This window comes from Mya arenaria, chromosome 12, assembly GCF_026914265.1.
Source record: "Mya arenaria isolate MELC-2E11 chromosome 12, ASM2691426v1".
NCBI classification, from domain to species: Eukaryota; Metazoa; Mollusca; class Bivalvia; order Myida; family Myidae; genus Mya; species Mya arenaria.
In genome coordinates this window covers 42,423,830-42,444,445 of record NC_069133.1, presented here as the reverse complement: position 1 = coordinate 42,444,445, position 20,616 = coordinate 42,423,830, and the positions used below count along the sequence as shown (strand labels likewise).

At 36.4% G+C, this 20,616-nt stretch overlaps 2 protein-coding genes across 2 annotated transcripts in view; both read left to right on the top strand.

Annotated features, from left to right (window-relative positions):
- LOC128212309 (uncharacterized) overlaps positions 1 to 9,429 on the top strand; it is a 23,827-nt gene extending 14,398 nt beyond the window's left edge. The window contains exons 9-13 of the mRNA XM_052917699.1: positions 678 to 813; positions 1,537 to 1,709; positions 2,232 to 2,346; positions 4,213 to 4,385; positions 6,226 to 9,429. Of these exons, the coding sequence (XP_052773659.1) occupies positions 678 to 813; positions 1,537 to 1,709; positions 2,232 to 2,346; positions 4,213 to 4,385; positions 6,226 to 6,260 (632 nt within the window). The 3' untranslated portion in view covers positions 6,261 to 9,429. The remainder of the gene's footprint in view (positions 1 to 677; positions 814 to 1,536; positions 1,710 to 2,231; positions 2,347 to 4,212; positions 4,386 to 6,225) is intronic.
- A 379-nt stretch (positions 9,430 to 9,808) lies between these two features.
- LOC128210712 (uncharacterized) lies at positions 9,809 to 18,798 on the top strand. Its single transcript, XM_052915065.1, has 6 exons — positions 9,809 to 9,860; positions 12,334 to 12,469; positions 14,823 to 14,995; positions 15,535 to 15,649; positions 16,890 to 17,062; positions 18,299 to 18,798. The coding sequence occupies exons 1-6, from the start codon at positions 9,809 to 9,811 to the stop codon at positions 18,331 to 18,333; spliced, it is 684 nt and encodes a 227-aa protein (XP_052771025.1). The 3' UTR covers positions 18,334 to 18,798.
- The last annotated feature ends 1,818 nt before the right edge of the window (positions 18,799 to 20,616 follow it).

Genomic DNA, 20,616 nt, shown 5'->3' with positions numbered 1-20,616 from the left:
TAGGACCTTGAAACTTCACAGGTATTTTGTCTGGATCAGTAGATCACAGCCAATAATGCTTTGAAAACTCTGCTTGTATAATATATTTTCACTTCATATGTTTGATGAAATGGATCAGTAGATGGCATCTATCATTTCCAATGTCAGAGGGTTAAAGGTCAAAGTCAAAGCCACTGTTGCTTTTCACAATTTTATTCAAACAGTAACTTTAGAACAGTTTGATGCAGAAGGTCGCAGTTACCCTTATGTTCATGAATTCTCATGTAATCAATCACATGTTTCTGTCATAACACTAACTTGTTTTTCTCGAAGACATCCTATCGCATTTGCGGATCTAGCCTCCCCCCCACCATTTCGAGTTTGAAATGGCTAATCATTTCTTAGGGGAGTACCCCCCAAACCCTCTTCTCAACCCTTTTAACCATATAAATTTGGTTCTGAGGGAGCGGGGCAAGTCGAAAGGATACTCACCTACTTTGCCTCCTCTCACGCCAAATCCTGGACTCACCCCCGCATCGTGTGAGTGGTATGCAGCCGTTTAGTGGACACACAAACTGTCGATACTAGGTGTTACGTGATCATTCTGGTGCCCAGTTGACTTTTGCATGTAATTGCGCTTCAAGCCAACGTCTTATGGTCCCTGTCAAAAGTTTTATTTCATTTGTGTACTCATGTAGCCCTGTGGACGGAGCGACAGGAGACATCTCCGTGCGCAGCGGCGCTCGACCGGAAGTTGTTCTCCATCAGCAACCAGTGCTCGGTGGTCCTCGAGTCGCCCGGCACCATTGCCAATTTAACCGGAAATAAGTGCACGTACGTTAATCTTTCGGATTTGTTATGTTTTTATTCAGTACATGTATATCACAAGTTGTATCTCGAATTAATTTTCAAACGAAGTTAGAATGTGGTATATTGGAGTCATTATAAGATTGGTTGATGAGTCGGTCTTCGGGTTGGTTGGTTGGTTGATGGGTCGGGCAGTTGGTCAGTCGGTCGTGGAGCAAACTACTTCCACATTGCTTTGGTTCGAGGTACATATGACTATGAATTCAATTAGAACTTAGCCATTTTTTTTCCTGATCGATTGTCATCGTTTCAAAGAGTTACCGTGCGTGTATGTATTATGTTTGTATGTACGGCTATGATACACTTTTTTGTGATGCATGTTCAAGAGGGATTGCTCTAATACTTGTTAATTCGTCTGTTGTTTTTTTTTTAGAGAAAACTATTGAGCTATTGTAAAAGCCTTGGTGTGCTTGTTGGTGTCGAGCAGAACCTTTAATTTTGGGTATACCTTAAAAACGGTCAAGATATTCAAGAGATTATAACTTTGGACTCCAATACACTTGTTCACAGTGCCCCGTTTGTTTACCCAAATGGGCTATTTTGGGCTGGCGGCCTTTCATAACAAATAAACATTTGTATTTGTATTCGTATAGAAGGAAATGAAATTAAGAGACACAGTTTTGTTAACCCATAACATATCAATAGAACTTTTACGATCATTTGACACCTGCTATAATATGTTTTTTTCAGCATGTTTGAAGTGTTTTACCAGTGCAGCTATAACTATATACCATCAAGTTTGCGGTATACTGAGTGTGAACGTCAACACACGGAATTACGTAAAGTAGCGTACAATAACGTCGCGAACGTGGCGAGCAACGTCAACAACGTCCCCTTACTGTCAGACTTCACAGACTGCGTGGGTAAGGAAGTTTTTCATTCTTTAATTTGTTGAAATAAGAAGATATCTGTATCTGGGGGTTTTGCCATGATTTTAGATCGCCTGTTGTTGTTGTTTTGTTTAATTTTCGAGGTTTGTCATATGACGTCATCGTAACATTGATCGTAACTAAAATCGTAAAATCGGCATAGTGTTCTTAGTACTAGTGTATTTTCAACATATGTACAACACAGCCAATAAACCTGACTTTAAGAAGTGTCGTTGCTATGCCTCGGTCTTGACCAGCTTGAATAATGGGCGAGTGTTTTTATTCGTTAGCGGTGCTCTTGCTAAGTTTTAAATATACAAGTTTGTTGATTTTAAGAAATGAATCTGCAAGATGACGCTGAAAATGATGTTTGATTATAAAAAAAGTAATTTACAAATATATATCTGTAAATGTTTTAATCAAATTGTTGATTGCCACCAATAACCAAAACAGTGACTAGTGTGTGTATTCGCGATTCGGTCCACCAAAACTGTATTTGGCTTTGTGTATGTTTAGATCGGCCGGTGGTGACTCCTGGTGACGTTTGTAACAGCCCCGATAAGCTGCTGGCTATCGTGGACACGCGCTGCTACCGGAAGTTCCGTCTCCTTACTGATTCCAACGTCTGTCAGTAAGTTGTCTTGCATAGGGGATTCCAACGTTGGCTCATCCTTAGAGGTTTATATGGGACATATTACATCCACAATAGTATTTCTTCTACTATCAACGCTATATATTATAATGTTAATAATTAGGTAATTTCATATTGGCCTAGTTATTTGTCCGAGGTTAGCTGTATTTGCCTGAGCCCGATGACTTTGCTGATTTTGACATGCATCCTTAAAGTGACATAGCACATACTTATGAATAATGCACTGTACATTGTAAGGAAGCATGTCTTTTCGTCTTAATTTCGTAAATCGTTTGCTAAAACGTCAAATGTTTCACCTTCGTCGTCCATTTTGTTGGTGTACAAAATCATAATAGTCGAAATATCCACCAACGGGTTAAATACAACTGTAATATCAAACCGTACAATGTGGTTCAATCATTCAATAGGTTCAAGTATTCCAAATAGAGTTATACGAAGCACAATTTTTTTAAAACGGAAAACAAAATGGCTACCTTGAAAAATAATTTCTAGCATATTTCTCATATTAGGCGAGTTTCGACAGCCAATGAAAATGGCCGATTTCTCAAATCCTATATTAGGCGAGTTTTGTAGTCAATCAAAACGGAGGAAACCCATATTAGGCGAGTTTTGTTGATATTGGCCGAGTTTGGTCGATATTGAGCGAGTTCTGGCATATTATATTGTCTTCAATTGTCTGGTATTGGTACAACAATTGTCTCTGTATCTCGTCAAATACGTAAACATTTCATATTTATAACCCTAGACGATGCATCTTGGTGTATGTCATTCTTATTCATCAGATGTTTGATAATGATCAATCAGTGTCACGGATAGCACCATCCCTCTGGTGAACGAGAATGGGTGTATGTGAGCATTTGGATTACCTCGGCCATTTCCCATCGAAAACAACCGATGATGTATGCCGGTACATCAGTAGAAGTAGTCCGTCAATTTTTATATAATAGTATTAATACTTCTAGTGTATTCACGTGTATTTTGTATAACTTAGTTTAAATTGATTGCCAGTGCAGTGTATTATTCAATAAATAGTTAAGGTTCCAAGGGTAAAATCATTAAGTTTAACTGCTAAATTGATTTTTTTAATTGCTACGCGATCTACTTGCAGCGTACTTAAATATAAAGATTTCTGACATTGAAAACCGTCTATAAACATCCGAGGTTGATATCGATAGAAAATGGCCGAGGTGTTCCGAATGGTCTTTGAGAAGTAGTAAAACTAAGTTACTGGAAGCCTGCGCTGTGATGTTTTTACGATTATTTTAGATATATACACATGTACTAGTCTAGTGCTCTAGACGGGATTTGATAAGGGCAGGGTGCTAGGTCAGAAAGGGCACTTTTGATGCGCATTGAATGAGCCATGATGGGGCACTTGCAAGGGCCAATGTTCATTTCATACAAAGTGTGTATTTGTTGTAACTACTTTAAATGCTAATACATGTAGTTTGTTATGAATACTTTAGCTGTTATCTTTACCTAAATGTCAAAATTATGTATATATTTTATTTTTATACTTATTTCTGTAAAATTGACTTGACAATATGTCGAATAAATATCAAATATAGTTAATAATAATCAAAGAGGGCTCTGTCAAACATAAGGGCACAGCAGGGCATAGTAAAAAGGCAGCAGGATGCCGGAAAAGGGAAGCAATGTGCTCCCTCTGCTATATAGGCCGAGCTGGAGCACTTCTAGTAGAATGCCGAATATTATCGCATTTGTTTTTTAACGTTACTGCGTATCTCGACGTCGACGTCAAAACGTACGAAGTTTGAAAAAAAACAAGGTGATGACTACTTCTGAGTGTCAAATTTATAATTATATACATATTTTTTTCTGCAGAATTCTCAGTGAGTTTGTATACGAGTGCAGTCCGTTGGTTCTCGGCCAGCTAGGAATTACATGCGCAGACGACAGTGTTATGCACGCACTGACAACGCTCTCTGACGTCATCAAACAAGCATACTACTTAGATGTTGAAAAGTTGCAAGCAGAGAACGAAGGGAAATGTATAGGTAATAAAACTGACTTTAAAGGGACTAGACACCAGATGATAGAGGGAAACTAATGTAAAGAAATCACAAGTATTTTGATAAAGAGAGTGCGCTGTGTATCTTTAAACCACCATGTCAGCTTTGGTCAGTATATTTGTGTAATCACGAAAAAAAAATGCTGGTCGTATAAGGCCTCTTGGGCGCTTCGTTTTAACCTTCGGTTTGATAACGAAAAGTGTCGACAAAAAGATTATGCACCAGTCAATTGTAACCACGGCCCGTTCAGGTGCGGGGTATACCGAGGATAGCCGGGGAATTGGGCCGTATTTTTACCGCTTCCAAGTGGACCCGCAGTACCGGGTGAATGCGGGGTTTTGTCTTCGCCCCCAAAATAGCAGGGAATGGGCCTTACTAGAGTCCCTGGGGTGCGGGGGCATTTGGCGGGGATTTTACCAGCAGTTCGTCCCCGCAGGGCGGGGATTTTACCCGGGCTTGGCTGGACCGATAGTCAAAGTCCCCGCTATTCCCCGGACCTTTGGGGGCCGTTGTTACAATTGACTGGTGCATTACTTCGTTTAAAAACAAATTCATATCAGCACCTGTGAACATTAACAAACATTCAAACTATGCGTTGTAGAGTTGAACAAAAACCGATGTAATAATTAATTTTTATAACACCGGTAACATATCGACGCCTCAATGGTCCAGCTATTAATACCTCGTCTAACAATCCAGAGGGCCCGGAATCGGATCCTGCTTTCGATCTTATTAAATTCTTCCTTATTATTATATTTCTTTCTGAATTTTATGTATTAAATTTCATTTATTTCTAACTTTCATGCTTGCAAGTGTATTTCGAAAAAGAAATGAAACCTGTTATATATTTGATTACATTTAAGCTGATAATTGACATTTGGTTGGTTTAGGAGTAATGATGGTTTTTTGACGTTATACACACATGTTTGACCCTTGAACTACGTACGTATTTAAAACATTTAAAATAAACTTTTACGGTATATTGACGCCAGCTTTAATTCACTACTTTTGACGTTGTACAAACATGTTTGACCCTTGAACTACGTACGTATTTAAAACATTCAAAACATACTTTGACGGTATATTGACGCCAGCTTTAATTCACTACTTTTGACGTTGTACAAACATGTTTGACCCTTGAACTACGTACGTATTTAAAACATTCAAAACATACTTTGACGGTATATTGACGCCAGCTTTAATTCACTACTTTTGACGTTGAACAAACATGTTTGACCCTTGAACTACGTACGTATTTAAAACATTACAAACATACTTTTACGGTATATTAACGCCAGCTTTAATTCACTACTTTTGACGTTGTACAAACATGTTTGACCCTTAAACTACGTACGTATTTAAAACATTCAAAACATACTTTTACGGTATATTGACGCCAGCTTTAATTCACTACTTTTGACGTTGAACAAACATGTTTGACCCTTGAACTACGTACGTATTTAAAACATTTAAAATAAACTTTTACGGTATATTGACGCCAGCTTTACTTCACTACTTTTGACGTTGTACAAACATGTTTGACCCTTAAACTACGTACGTATTTAAAACATTCAAAACATACTTTTACGGTATATTGACGCCAGCTTTAATTCACTACTTTTGACGTTGTACAAACATGTTTGACCCTTAAACTACGTACGTATTTAAAACATTTAAAACATACTTTTACGGTATATTGACGCCAGCTTTAATTCACTACTTTTGACGTTATACAAACATGTTTGACCCTTGAACTACATACGTATTTAAAACATTTAAAACCAACTCTTACGGTACATTGACGCCAGCTTTAATTCATTTTCAGATAAATCACGATTGCAGCAGGCAGGAACGTTGTGAACGGATGACATACTGTGACTTGCTAGAAGCATGAAGCATTTACATTTGCTCAAAAATAGTGCCCATCTTCTCCATGTATCGACGTGTTCATATTATAACTACATTCAAACCCCGTTGGCTCGAACTCCCAGGGATCGGCGATAATACCTCGAGCCTCGGAAAAATCGAGCCAAGCGGGAATGCTTACATTTAGTATAAAGAAATCGGTCCTTTACATAAAGTTCGAGCCAACAAGGAATTCGAGCCAAGCGAGTTCGAGCCAACGGTGTTCGACTGTATTGAGATGTACCTCTGTGACACTGTTGGAAGTGTATCAGCATTAGACCATATCAATGTTATTTATCCTTGTCGTAATGTCCTATATATAGCATGTTATAAGTAATAGTTACCGCAAACACTGCTCGTGTTATTCAAATGATACACGAGCGCGAAGCGGGAAGGTGAACTCTTAATCACGAGGGTTGTTGATGGAGTTGTAATTATTTTGTTCCATATGTTTATGGACAGCATTTAGTAAGTAGTGTGCGTATAAGTGAATAGCGTTGGGGGTTTTCCGCACGTTAGTTATTGCACGGTTAAGCTCCGCCTACTTGGTTACCGTTCCGATAAGGGGGATTATGTATAAATATTTAACTATAAAACACCACCCAATTAACTTATTATAGGCATTGGTTATTCGTAATTTACGATACGTTATAAGCATGGTGTAGCATTTAGCTTAAACGAAACGCATGAGTATTTAAATGTATGAAGTGTACGTCCAGGCGGTTCGTACATAAGCATTAAAGATGTCCGAATTTTACTCGTGGCAATCGGTCATGGGCTCAAACACTTCATTTTCATATCCTCCCGAAATAGTCACCATTTGTTTCATCCAACACAGGACACGGACTAGATGGTGATTGTTATTCTCTCGTGTTATTGTGAGGATCTTACTCCACCATGCTTAACAAATACTTCTTTATTTGACGTATAAACACATTATACTGACCTGCATTTGTGTATTTACATATTCCATACCGCCCTCTTTAAGTGCCGAGTTCTCTTTAGAAAGCCGCGTAGCAAAAGGAGGGAGTTTAATTCTCACAGTGTGCCTGTATCGGTATATAATAATTAATTGTCTCCGTCTCTCTATATGGAATACTCATTAAGTGCTATAAAGTTAAAAACTTTTTTAAAAACCGTTTGGCCTAAAATAATATGTTTGTTTCCGGTTTCAATCCCCCAAAAAAGATTATTATATAAGTCGGAAAATCTTTTTTTATAAGCCATTTTTTTCGGGATGTTTTTCTGTTACCAAAACTAAAGATATAGATGCGATAGATCATTCAGTATTGGCATCGCTGGTATTATTAAACCCCGAAAATACTTCATTATTAAATTGTAATTGATTAAAATCAACCAAATGAAAAAAAAAGACTTCTCATTGACAAACTAATAAAAACGTCCAGGGTCGGGGCAAAACTAGGGTAGGTCGGGAAACCGGAAACAAACATATTATTTCTTTACGCCTTAGTTGTATACTGACTGTATACTATATAATAATATTGTTCATAGTATCGTTGCATTTGTAATATTTTATATCTAGAATGTTTAAATTATGCTTCATACTTAAACGGATTCAAATGTGTGTTTTTTGTATACATGTACTCATAATAACCATTCTTGCAAATTGTCTTACCGAATTGTATTTTTGAAAATGTACATATTTAAACCATATGAAACTCATGTAAGCTTGTAGCTAAATACAAGTTGTCTTCTTTTAAAGTTTGCATGCCGTACTGTTTACCGTGTCGACACAACAATATGTTCGTTGTACACTAAGATTTACAGGGGCACACTATAGGTTGGTGCACTTTTTCAGTTTTAATGTATTATATTGTTTATCTCATTTAACTTGAATGATTAAAATAAAACAAAGTGTGTGATAAGTGTACAAATATCAAAATATTAGCGATATTTTGGCGTTTCATTGTCTAGTGACCACGTAGCTATTAATTGTTATTTTTTTTAAAGACTTATACTTTTAATCTGTACACAACTCGTATGTTGTTGTTTTGATTGTTTAGGTTAAATGAGTTATAGATGCAGTCTCACAAATTGACCGATTCGACTTTTTTTGTGTCTCAGAATCAGCTGATTTGGGCAGCAATCCATTCAATTCAGTCATATAAGATAACTTACAATAAAACATATCACATTGTTTGGTAAATGCTAAATATGTCATTTTTCTTAAACGTTAGCAAAGCTAAAAGCCATAAAACATTAGGTTTCGATGGCAAATATGAAAAACTGCTATCTGATCTTTTGTGAGCAGTCTTATATCACTGGTTTCCTGACTTTTACGCAATTATTGGCTCATTCCAAGAATATTATATCAGAACGGTCAGTCTGTGAAACTGCAGCTTTAAACATATTAAATGCATTAAAATTAAAAAAAAGTATTGTTTTGCTCCACTGATTGATTAAACAAGAGAAATTCAACAAAGTAATTTTATTGACAAAGCTTAAATAACAGCGAGAAATTATATCAGGTTACGTATCATCAGATAATTGCATAGGTTACATTCAACTAAACATATTACTGGCGTTGCATCAACCTATAATGTGCCCCTTTAAGTGTTGAATGGAATGCTCGTTCAAGTCTACAAACCTACAAACCATGTAACATATATTTCTAATTGAATAAAAAAAAAACTGAGTATGCCAAAATGTACCTGTTCTGAAATGACCCCAGCAACAGCAATTGCAGATAACATAATTCTGGAAATTGTTATAAGCTTTGAGGTAGAACCTCTCTGTATTACATATTAATTTATGTCTCAAAACATTCAGGTAAACTTCATGCAATCATCGAAAAACTTATCGTTATTTTAGTCAAATTTCGTGTTAAGAGTTTCTTTGTTCTGCTAGTACATTTCTCTTATTGTATTGTATTGTATTGTATTGTTATACATTGTATTATGACTCTCGTATTTTATATTATTTTCTATATACAGATTTACAATTATTTACAGTATTTTTATTGTTATAAATAAATTATTGTAAATTAAATACTATCTATTCCCTCATTTAACATGAGGCTGAAATAAACATGATTAATGATTTATTACGCCTAAAAAGATTCGTCAACATGTATGGATTTCAATAAAAAAAAACCTGCTCGAAACTGTTTTTCTTTCTTGCTTTTCGGTTTAATGTCGAGTTGAATCAGTGAAATCAGTAATTTGGCCCATATTCAGACCCTTTTATGGTGCGGATGCCTTAAAAAACGAGCAAGGGGACCAATGACACTGTATCCAAGGGTTACCTGGAGGTGTGATACATTCGGGGAAACTGTTAATACTACGAGGATTTTAGTCTGGCCCCGTCCTTAGCCCAACATTATGCGTATATGGGCAATATAAGCCCTATTGACCTCTACCATACATGTAAGACTCGTTCTCGCAGAAACGAGCAAGGGGACCATAGGGACCTATGTCACTGTGTGGCCGAATCCTGGCCCTAGGTGATGGCACATGTGAATACCCAAGGATTTTAGACAGGCTATGCCGGATAGGGACGAACTGACCCGAAACATTTACCTAGGGGACATAACGAGTAAGTGTAGGGATGAACTAGGTCACGAGGCTTACTGTATGATATATTTATATCGCTGTAGCTGTTGTACTGAGTAGCCGAAAATAGAGCTCGAAAATCAAACTTTGCTGCTGCAAAAGCCATTTTGGGGACGGACTGACCCGATTATTGGACTAAGGGGACCATAACAAAAAGTGTAGTTATAAACTAGGTACAGGGCCTATATTATGAACTATAGAGATCTGAGGAGCGTTTTTCTTGAGTAGTCGAAAATAAAACATGAGAATTCGACTAAGGGGACAATAACGAAAAGTGTCATGTTGAGCATGACTCGCTAAATACGCTCTCATGGCTCATGTTCTAGACATTGACACGTTCGCTTAAAATTATCATGGCTATTGCCACTATACTAAAGTGGTCGGCATTTGGAATCACTTCAACCTCAAACAGACCATTGTATTCGGAAAAGTCTGGTTTGAGCACATTTAGCACGTGAACATTGCGTCATGCCTCAATATGCTGTGATGGCTCATGTTCGAGGCATTCACGAGTGTATGTTCAATAACCATGAGTATTGCCAGAGTGGTAGGAATATGGAATCATTTCAACCTCACATAGGCCATTGATCTGGGAAAACTCTGGTCTGAGCATATTGAACGAACATATGGACATTCCTTTATACATCGCTAAGGTTGTTTGAGCACACAACATGAAAATCCCGTGTCAATAGAAAAAACGTTATTTTGGTAAAAAAAAATGTAAATCATTTGTAAATAAAGAATTTTGTTGTATTTTAACAAAAGTTTTTAAAAGTTTGGTCAAAACTACCAAAACGAGAGGGAAGAAAACGCTCTTAGATATATATATATATATATATATATATATATATATATATATATATATATATATATATATATATATATATATATATATATATATATATATATAACTGCATTCCAGGCATATGCAGTGATCTTATTCTGCTTGTTAATGGAGAACACTGTGTTGGAGATTGATTAACACCGGCTTGCAGACATCAGGTTTAAAGCTTAGCATCAGATTTGAAATTGAGGGTGTTTCTAGCACAGTTTCGAATTAAAATTGGCCCTATATAAGAAACAGTCGGAACATAGTACCTGTTCAACAAAAACAATAGCTTTATATTTTTTAGAGACAGATATTGCCGAAATTTACCTTCAATGCCTTATAGATAGAAATTTGGGATCCCCGATTCGCATCTTACGATCAACAATCGAATGATGACCAAACGATTGACTGCTACCGAACATCCGTATTAACGGAGGGTACACAGGGGTAACATTTTGGATGGTATAACAAGTACAGGAGAGTAAACAGTGATTATTTACATGGGAAAAGAGGGGTTTTCGTTAAGCAGTGTTGTTGAGTATCCAATATGTTTACTATGAAACTTCAGTGATAGTTTGCTATTTGCCCTATTTTTTTTGGGGTCAGTAGGTCAAAGTTCAAGCTCACAGTCAACAGTGTTATGAACTATTTGCCCGCACAACAACTTAAGAACGGCTGAGGTAGGACCTTGACACTTGAATAGTAGGTTGCCATGACCCATATAGGTATCAGTAGGTCCCTTGTCTACATCACAACCAATGCTATTTTGACAACTTTGCTGCTAAAATAACATTTTAATTCCTTGAACTAGGACCTTGAAACTTCACAGGTATGTTATACTGGATCAGTAGATGAAACATAATTTTTCACTGTCAAATTATTATAGGTCAATGCCACAGTCAATGCTGTTTTGACAACTTTAATTGTACAATCATTAGATAACCACTTGAACTAGGACCTTGAAACTTCACAGGTATTTTGTCTGGATCAGTAGATCACAGCCAATAATGCTTTGAAAACTCTGCTTGTATAATATATTTACACTTCATATGTTTGATGAAATGGATCAGTAGATGGCATCTATCATTTCCAATGTCAGAGGGTTAAAGGTCAAAGTCAAAGCCACTGTTGCTTTTCACAATTTTATTCAAACAGTTACTTTAGAACAGTTTGATGCAGAAGGTCGCAGTGACCCTTATGTTCATGAATTCTCATGTAATCAATCACATGTTTCTGTCATAACACTAACTTGTTTTTCTCGAAGACGTCCTATCGCATTTGCGGATCTAGCCTCCCCCCACCATTTCGAGTTTGAAATGGCTAATCATTTCTTAGGGGAGTACCCCCAAACCCTCTTGCCAACTTTTTAAACCATATAAATTTGGTTCTGAGGGAGGGGTGCAAGTCGAAAGGATACTCACCTACTTTGCCTCCTCTCACGTCAAATCCTGGACTCACCCCCGCATCGTGTGAGTGGTATGCAGCCGTTTAGTGGACACACAAAATGTCGATACTAGGTGTTACGTGATCATTCTGGTGCCCAGTTGACTTTTGCATGTAATTGCGCTTCAAGCCAACGTCTTATGGTCCCTGTCAAAAGTTTTATTTCATTTGTGTACTCATGTAGCCCTGTGGACGGAGCGACAGGAGACATCTCCGTGCGCAGCGGCGCTCGACCGGAAGTTGTTCTCCATCAGCAACCAGTGCTCGGTGGTCCTCGAGTCTCCCGGCACCCTTGCCAATTTAACCGGAAATAAGTGCACGTACGTTAATCTTTCGGATTTGTTATGTCTTTATTCAGTATATGTATATCACAAGTTGTATCTCGAATTAATTTTCAAACGAAGTTAGAATGGGGTATATTGGAGTCATTATAAGATTGGTTGATGAGTCGGTCTTCGGGTTGGTTGGTTGGTTGATGGGTCGGGCAGTTGGTTAGTCGGTCGTGGAGCAAACTACTTCCACATTGCTTTGGTGCGAGGTACATATGACTATGAATTGAATTAGAACTTAGCCATTTTTTTCCTGATCGATTGTCATCGTTTCAAAGACTTACCGTGCGTGTATGTATTATGTTTGTGTGTACGGCTATGATACACTTTATGATGCATGTTTAAGAGGGATTGCTCTAATACTTGTTAATTCGTCTGTTGTTGTTTTTTTAGAGAAAACTATTGAGCTATTGTAAAAGCCTTGGTGTCCTTATTGGTGTCGAGCAGAACCTTTAATATTGGGTATACCTTAAAAACGATCAAGATATTCAAGAGATTATAACTTTGGACTCCAATACACTTGTTCACAGTGCCCCGTTTGTTTACCCAAATGGGACGCTATTGTTTATTTTTGCGATTGTAAATTGAAACTTTAAATACCTTTATCCCGTGTCAAAGCCTCTTATGGGGGTAGTAACCATTCTTTTATAGCTCTAGTTACCATATTTACCATCCTGTAAACAGCAAGTGATTTTTTTTATCAGGTATATACAATATATAGGGGTTGATAAATAATATTGAGTCTTTTTGTGATAATGTTGGTATGAAAGTGAAACTTGAAAAATCTAAAATTATGTTTTTTAGAAATGGTGGGCCTTTAAGGCAGTATGAACATTGGACATACAAAGGTGATAGAATAAAAGTGGTCTCCTTTTACAAATACCTTGGGGCATATTTACACCGAAGATATCGTGGTCGATGACAAAGGTCACGATGGCGAAGCAGGCAACAAAAGCTTTAATGAGCATCTTTTCATGTCAGAAGCACTTTTTTTATGCCAAAACAGGCATTTAAGCTCTTTAATAGCATGATATTGCCAATCTTGTGTTATTCTGCAGAAATTTGGGGATACCAATACGCAGAGAACATCGAACGTGTTCATTTTAAGTTTTGTAATGATGTGTGTGGACTTAATAAAAATGTGTCAAACTTCTTTGCACTGAGCGAAAGTGGACGATTACCCATTTCAATTACTTATAACCATAGATGCATATCGTATTTGGAAAAACTTGTTCAAATGCTTCCAAACAGATATCCAAGACAGATGTACCTTCTGTTACGAAGTCAAGACTCGAACGGCAGAACAAATTTGGCCTCCCACGTAAAAAGACTGTTGTTTGAGTATGGTTTTGGATATGCATGGCTGGCAAATGACATTGGGAATACAAAGTTGTTCTTGCAAACATTCAAAACCGGATTAAAGACTGTGCGTTACAAAAACTTCAAGCACAAATAAACAATTCGCCAAGGGTATTTTACTACCGTGAATTAAAAACGCTTTTAAATGGCGAACGTTATTTGTTTGTTGATATGCCAAGTATGTATAAACGATGTTTCTCTAATTTTCGCTGTTCTGGGCATCAACTTATGATTGAAAAAGGGCGTCATATGGATATTAGCCGTGAATATAGATATTGTCAATTTTGTTTAAACATGCGACATGTTTATTCAGTAGAAGATAAGTTCCACATGTTTTTGATATGTCCTTTGTATGATACAATAAGAAGAAATATGTTTCCTCCTTCCTTATTGGCTAAATCATTCAGAAACTGTACATTTATTCACCAGAATTATGGCTACTGAAAATGATAGAGAGATTTTCATTGTAGCAAAATTTGTATATGAATGCAGCAAAGTACGAGAAGAGTTCATGAAGGGGTTGATTTCCTAAAATTGTACTTCCAGTTTGTGTTCTCTAACTGTTGTATATACCATAAGATTTATACAATATCATATGTTTTGTGTCTTATTTGCCATTGTATTATATTTACCACTTTTCACATACGTTTGATCAATTATTGTTAATGCCATGTAAAATATTAATCTCATGATAATAGTTTAAACGCTTCAATAATTTCATATATTTTACTCTTGAAATTACATTGTAAGTGTTATTTTCTTTGTGATGTGATTTGTTATTATCATGGATAAACATGTTATTATTATGTATTTTTAACACAAATCTGTCTGTATTTTTGGCTGGCGGCCTTTCATTACAAATAAACATTTGTATTCGTATTCGTATAGAAGGAAATGAAATTAAGAGACACAGTTTTGTTAACCCATAACATATCAATAAAACTTTTACGGTCATTTGACACCTGCTATAATATGTTTTTTTCAGCATGTTTGAAGTGTTTTACCAGTGCAGCTATAACTATATACCATCAAGTTTGCGGTATACTGAGTGTGAACGTCAACACACGGAATTACGTAAAGTAGCGTACAATAACGTCGCGAACGTGGCGAGCAACGTCAACAACGTCCCCTTACTGTCAGACTTCACAGACTGCGTGGGTAAGGAAGTTTTTCATTCTTTAATTTGTAGAAATAAGAAGATATCTGTATCTGGGGGTTTTGCCATGATTTTAGCTCGCCTGTTGTTGTTGTTTTGTTTAATTTTCGAGGTTTGTCATATGACGTCATCGTCGGTGATGCAAACAGCAAGACATTGATCGTAACTAAAATCGTAAAATCGGCATAGTGTTCTTAGTACTAGTGTATTTCCAACATATGTACAACACAGCCAATAAACCTGACTTTAAGAAGTGTCGTTGCTCTGCCTCGGTCTTGACCAGCTTGAATAATGGGCGAGTGTTTTATTCGTTAGCGGTGCTCTTGCTAAGTTTTAAATATACAAGTTTGTTGATTTTAAGATATGAATCTGCAAGATGACGCTGAAAATGATGTTTGATTATAAAAAAAGTATTTTACAAATATATATCTGTAAATGTTTAAATCAAATTGTTGATTGCCACCAATAACCAAAACAGTGAATAGATTGTGTATTCGCGATTCGGTCCACCAAAACTGTATTTGGCTTTGTGTATGTTTAGATCGGCCGGTGATGACTCCTGGTGACGTTTGTAACAGCCCCGATAAGCTGCTGGCTATCGTGGACACGCGCTGCTACCGGAAGTTCCGTCTCCTTACTGATTCCAACGTCTGTCAGTAAGTAGTCTCGCATATGGGATTCCAACGTTGGCTCATCCTTAGAGGTTTATATGGGACATATTACATCCACAATAGTATTTCATCTACTATCAAAGCTTTATATAAGGTTTATTTTCATATTTGGTCAATTTAATATTTTTACCCTATACGATGCACCATGGCGTGTGTCATTCCCATTCATCAGAGGTTTGATTATGATAAATATGTGTCACGGATAGCACCATCACTCTGGTGAACGAGAATGGGTGTGTGTGAGCATTTGGATTACCTCGGCCATTTCCCATCGAAAACAACCGATGATTTATGCCGGTACATCAGTAGAAGAAGTTCGTAAAATTTTAAATATAATTATTAATAATTATTGTGTGTTAAAGTGAGTTTTATACTACTTAGTTTTAAATGATTGCCAGTGCAGTGTAGTAGTTCAATAAATAATTAAGATTCCCAAGAGTAAAATCATTAAGTTTTAACTGCTAAATTGAAATTACTACGCCATCTACTTGCAGCGTACTTAAATATAAAGATTTCTGACATTAAAAACCGTCTATAAACATCCGAGGTTGATATCGATAGAAAATGGCCGAGGTGTTCCGAATGGTCTTTGAGAAGTAGTAAAACTAAGTTACTGGAAGCCTGCGCTGTGATGTTTTTACGATCATTTTAAATATGTACACATGTACTAGTCTATTGCTCTAGACGGGATTTGATAAGGGCAGGGTGCTAGGTCAGAAAGGGCACTTTTGATGCGCATTGAATGAGCCTTAATGGGGCACTTGCAAGGGGCAATGTTCATTTCATACGTAGTGTGTATGTGTTGTAATTACTTTAAATACTAATAGTTTGTATAAATACCTGAGCTGTTATCTTTACCTAAGTGTCAAAAGTATGTATATATTTTATTTTTATACTTATTTCTGTAAAATTGACTTGACAATATGTCGAATAAATATCAAATATAGTTAATAATAATCAAAGAGGGCTCTATCAAACAAAAGGGCACAGCAGGGCATAGTAAAAAGGCAGCAGGATGCCGGAAAAGGGAAGCAATGTGCTCCCTCTGCTATATAGGCCGAGCTGGAGCACTTCTAGTAGAATGCCGAATATTATCGCATTTGTTTCTAACGTTACTGCGTATCTCGACGTCGACGTCAAAACGTACGAAGTTTGAAAAAAAACACAAGGTGATGATTACTTCTGAGTGTCAAATTTATAAGTATATACATATTTTTTTCTGCAGAATTCTCAGTGAGTTTGTATACGAGTGCAGTCCGTTGGTTCTCGGCCAGCTAGGAATTACATGCGCAGACGACAGTGTTATGCACGCACTGACAACGCTCTCTGACGTCATCAAACAAGCATACTACTTGGATGTTGGAAAGTTGCAAGCAGAGAACGAAGGGAAATGTATAGGTAATAAAACTGACTTTGGCGGGGATTTTACCAGCAGTTCGTCCCCGCAGGGCGGGGATTTTACCCGGGCTTGGCTGGACCGAAAGTCAAAGTACCCGCTATTACCCGGACCTTTGGGGGCCGTTGTTACAATTGACTGGTGCATTACTTCGTTTAAAAACAAATTCATATCAGCACCTGTGAACATTAACAAACATTCAAACTATGCGTTGTAGAGTTGAACAAAAACCGATGTAATAATTAATTTTTATAACACCGGTAACATATCGACGCCTCAATGGTCCAGCTATTAATACCTCGTCTAACAATCCAGAGGGCCCGGAATCGGATCCTGCTTTCGATCTTATTAAATTCTTCCTTATTATTATATTTCTTTCTGAATTTTATGTATTAAATTTCATTTATTTCTAACTTTCATGCTTGCAAGTGTATTTCGAAAAAGAAATGAAACCTGTTATATATTTGATTACATTTAAGCTGATAATTGACATTTGGTTGGTTTAGGAGTAATGATGGTTTTTTTGACGTTATACACACATGTTTGACTCTTGAACTACGTACGTATTTAAAACATTTAAAATAAACTTTTACGGTATATTGACGCCAGCTTTAATTCACTACTTTTGACGTTATACACACATGTTTGACCCTTGAACTACGTACGTATTTAAAACATTTAAAACATACTTTTACGGTATATTGACGCCAGCTTTAATTTGCCCCTTTTGACGTTATACACACATGTTTGACCCTTGAATTACGTACGTATTTAAAACATTTAAAACATACTTTTACGGTATATTGACGCCAGCTTTAATTTGCCCCTTTTGACGTTATACACACATGTTTGACCCTTGAACTACGTACGTATTTAAAACATTTAAAACATACTTTTACGGTATATTGACGCCAGCTTTAATTTGCCCCTTTTGACGTTATACACACATGTTTGACCCTTGAATTACGTACGTATTTAAAACATTTAAAACCAACTCTTACAGTATATTGACGCCAGCTTTAATTCACTACTTTTGACGTTGTACACACATGTTTGACCCTTGAATTACGTACGTATTTAAAACATTTAAAACCAACTCTTACAGTATATTGACGCCAGCTTTAATTCACTACTTTTGACGTTATACACACATGTTTGACCCTTGAATTACGTACGTATTTAAAACATTTAAAACCAACTCTTACAGTATATTGACGCCAGCTTTAATTCATTTTCAGATAAATCACGATTGCAGCAGGCAGGAACGTTGTGAACGGATGACATACTGTGACTTGCTAGAAGCATGAAGCATTTACATTTGCTCAAAAATAGTGCCCATCTACTCCATGTATCAACGTGTTCATATTATAATTACATTCGAACCCCGTTGGCTCGAACTCCCAGGGATCGGCGATAATACTTCGAGCCTCGGAAAAATCGAGCCAAGCGGGAATGCTTACATTTAGTATAAAGAAATCGGTCCTTTACATAAAGTTCGAGCCAACAAGGAATTCGAGCCAATCGAGTTCGAGCCAACGGTGTTCGACTGTATTGAGATGTACCTCTGTGACACTGTTGGAAGTGTATCAGCATTAGACCATATCAATGTTATTTATCCTTGTCGTTATGTCCAATATATAGCATGTTATAAGTAATAGTTACCGCAAACACTGCTCGTGTTATTCAAATGATACACGAGCGCGAAGCGGGAAGGTGAACTCTTAATCACGAGGGTTGTTGATGGAGTTGTAATTATTTTGTTCCATTTGTTTATGGACAGCATTTAGTAAGTAGTGTGCGTATAAGTGAATAGCGTTGGGGGTTTTCCGCACGTTAGTTATTGGACGGTTAAGCTCCGCCTACTTGGTTACCGTTCCGATAAGGGGGATTATGTATAAATATTTAACTATAAAACACCACCAAATTAACTTATTATAGGCATTGGTTATTCGTAATTTACGATTCGTTATAAGCATGGTGTAGCATTTAGCTTAAACGAAACGCATGAGTATTTAAATGTATGAAGTGTACGTCCAGGCGGTTCGTACATAAGCGTTAAAGATGTCCGAATTTTACTCGTGGCAATCGGTCATGGGCTCAAACACTTCATTTTCATATCCTCCCGAAATAGTCACCATTTGTTTCATCCAACACAGGACACGGACTAGATGGTGATTGTTATTCTCTCGTGTTATTGTGAGGATCATACTACACCATGCTTAACAAATATTTCTTTATTTGACGTATAAACACATTATACTGACCTGCATTTGTGTATTTACATATTCCATACCGCCCTCTTCAAGTGCCGAGTTCTCTTTAGAAAGCCGCGTAGCAAAAGGAGGGAGTTTAATTCTCACAGTATGCCTGTATCGGTATATAATAATTAATTGTCTCCGTCTCTCTATATGAAATACTCATTAAGTGCTATAAAGTTAAAAACTTTTTTAAAAACCTTTTGGCTTAAAATAATATGTTTGTTTCCGGTTTCAATCCCCAAGAGGATTATTATATAAGTCGGAAAATCTTTTCTTTTTTGAACATTTTTTTATAAGCCATTTTTTTCGGGATGTTTTTCTGTTACCAAAAACTAAAGATATAGATGCTATAGATCATTCAGTATTGGCATCGCTGGTATTATTAAACCCCGAAAATACTTCATTATTAAATTGTAATTGATTAAAATCAACCAAATGAAAAAAAAAGACTTCTCATTGACAAACTAATAAAAACGTCCAGGGTCGGGGCAAAAATAGGGTAGGTCGGGAAACCGGAAACAAACATATTATTTCTTTACGCCTTAGTTGTATACTGACTGTATATAATAATATTGTTCATAGTATCGTTGCATTTGTAATATATTTATATCTAGAATGTTTAAATTATGCTTCATACTTAAACGGATTCAAATGTGTGTTTTTTGTATACATGTACTCATAATAACCATTCTTGCAAATTGTCTTACCGAATTGTATTTTTGAAAATGTACATATTTAAACCATATGAAACTCATGTAAGCTTGTAGCTAAATACAAGTTGTCTTCTTTTAAAGTTTGTATGCCGTACTGTTTACCGTGTCGACACAACAATATGTTCGTTGTACACTAAGATTTACAGGGGCACACTATAGGTTGGTGCACTTTTTCAGTTTTAATGTATTATATTGTTTATCTCCTTTAACTTTATTGATTAAAATAAAACAAAGTGTGTGATAAGTGTACAAATATCAAAATATTAGCGATATTTTGGCGTTTCATTGTCTAGTGACCACGTAGCTATTAATTGTTATTTTTTTTTAAAAACTTATACTTTTAATCTGTACACAACTCGTATGTTGTTGTTTTGATTGTTTAGGTTAAATGAGTTATAGATGCAGTCTCACAAATTGACCGATTCGACTTTTTTGTGTCTCAGAATCAGCTGATTTGGGCAGCAATCCATTCAATTCAGTCATATAAGATAACTTACAATAAAACATATCACATTGTTTGGTAAATGCTAAATATCTCATTTTTCTTAAACGTTAGCAAAGCTAAAAGCCATAAAACATTAGGTT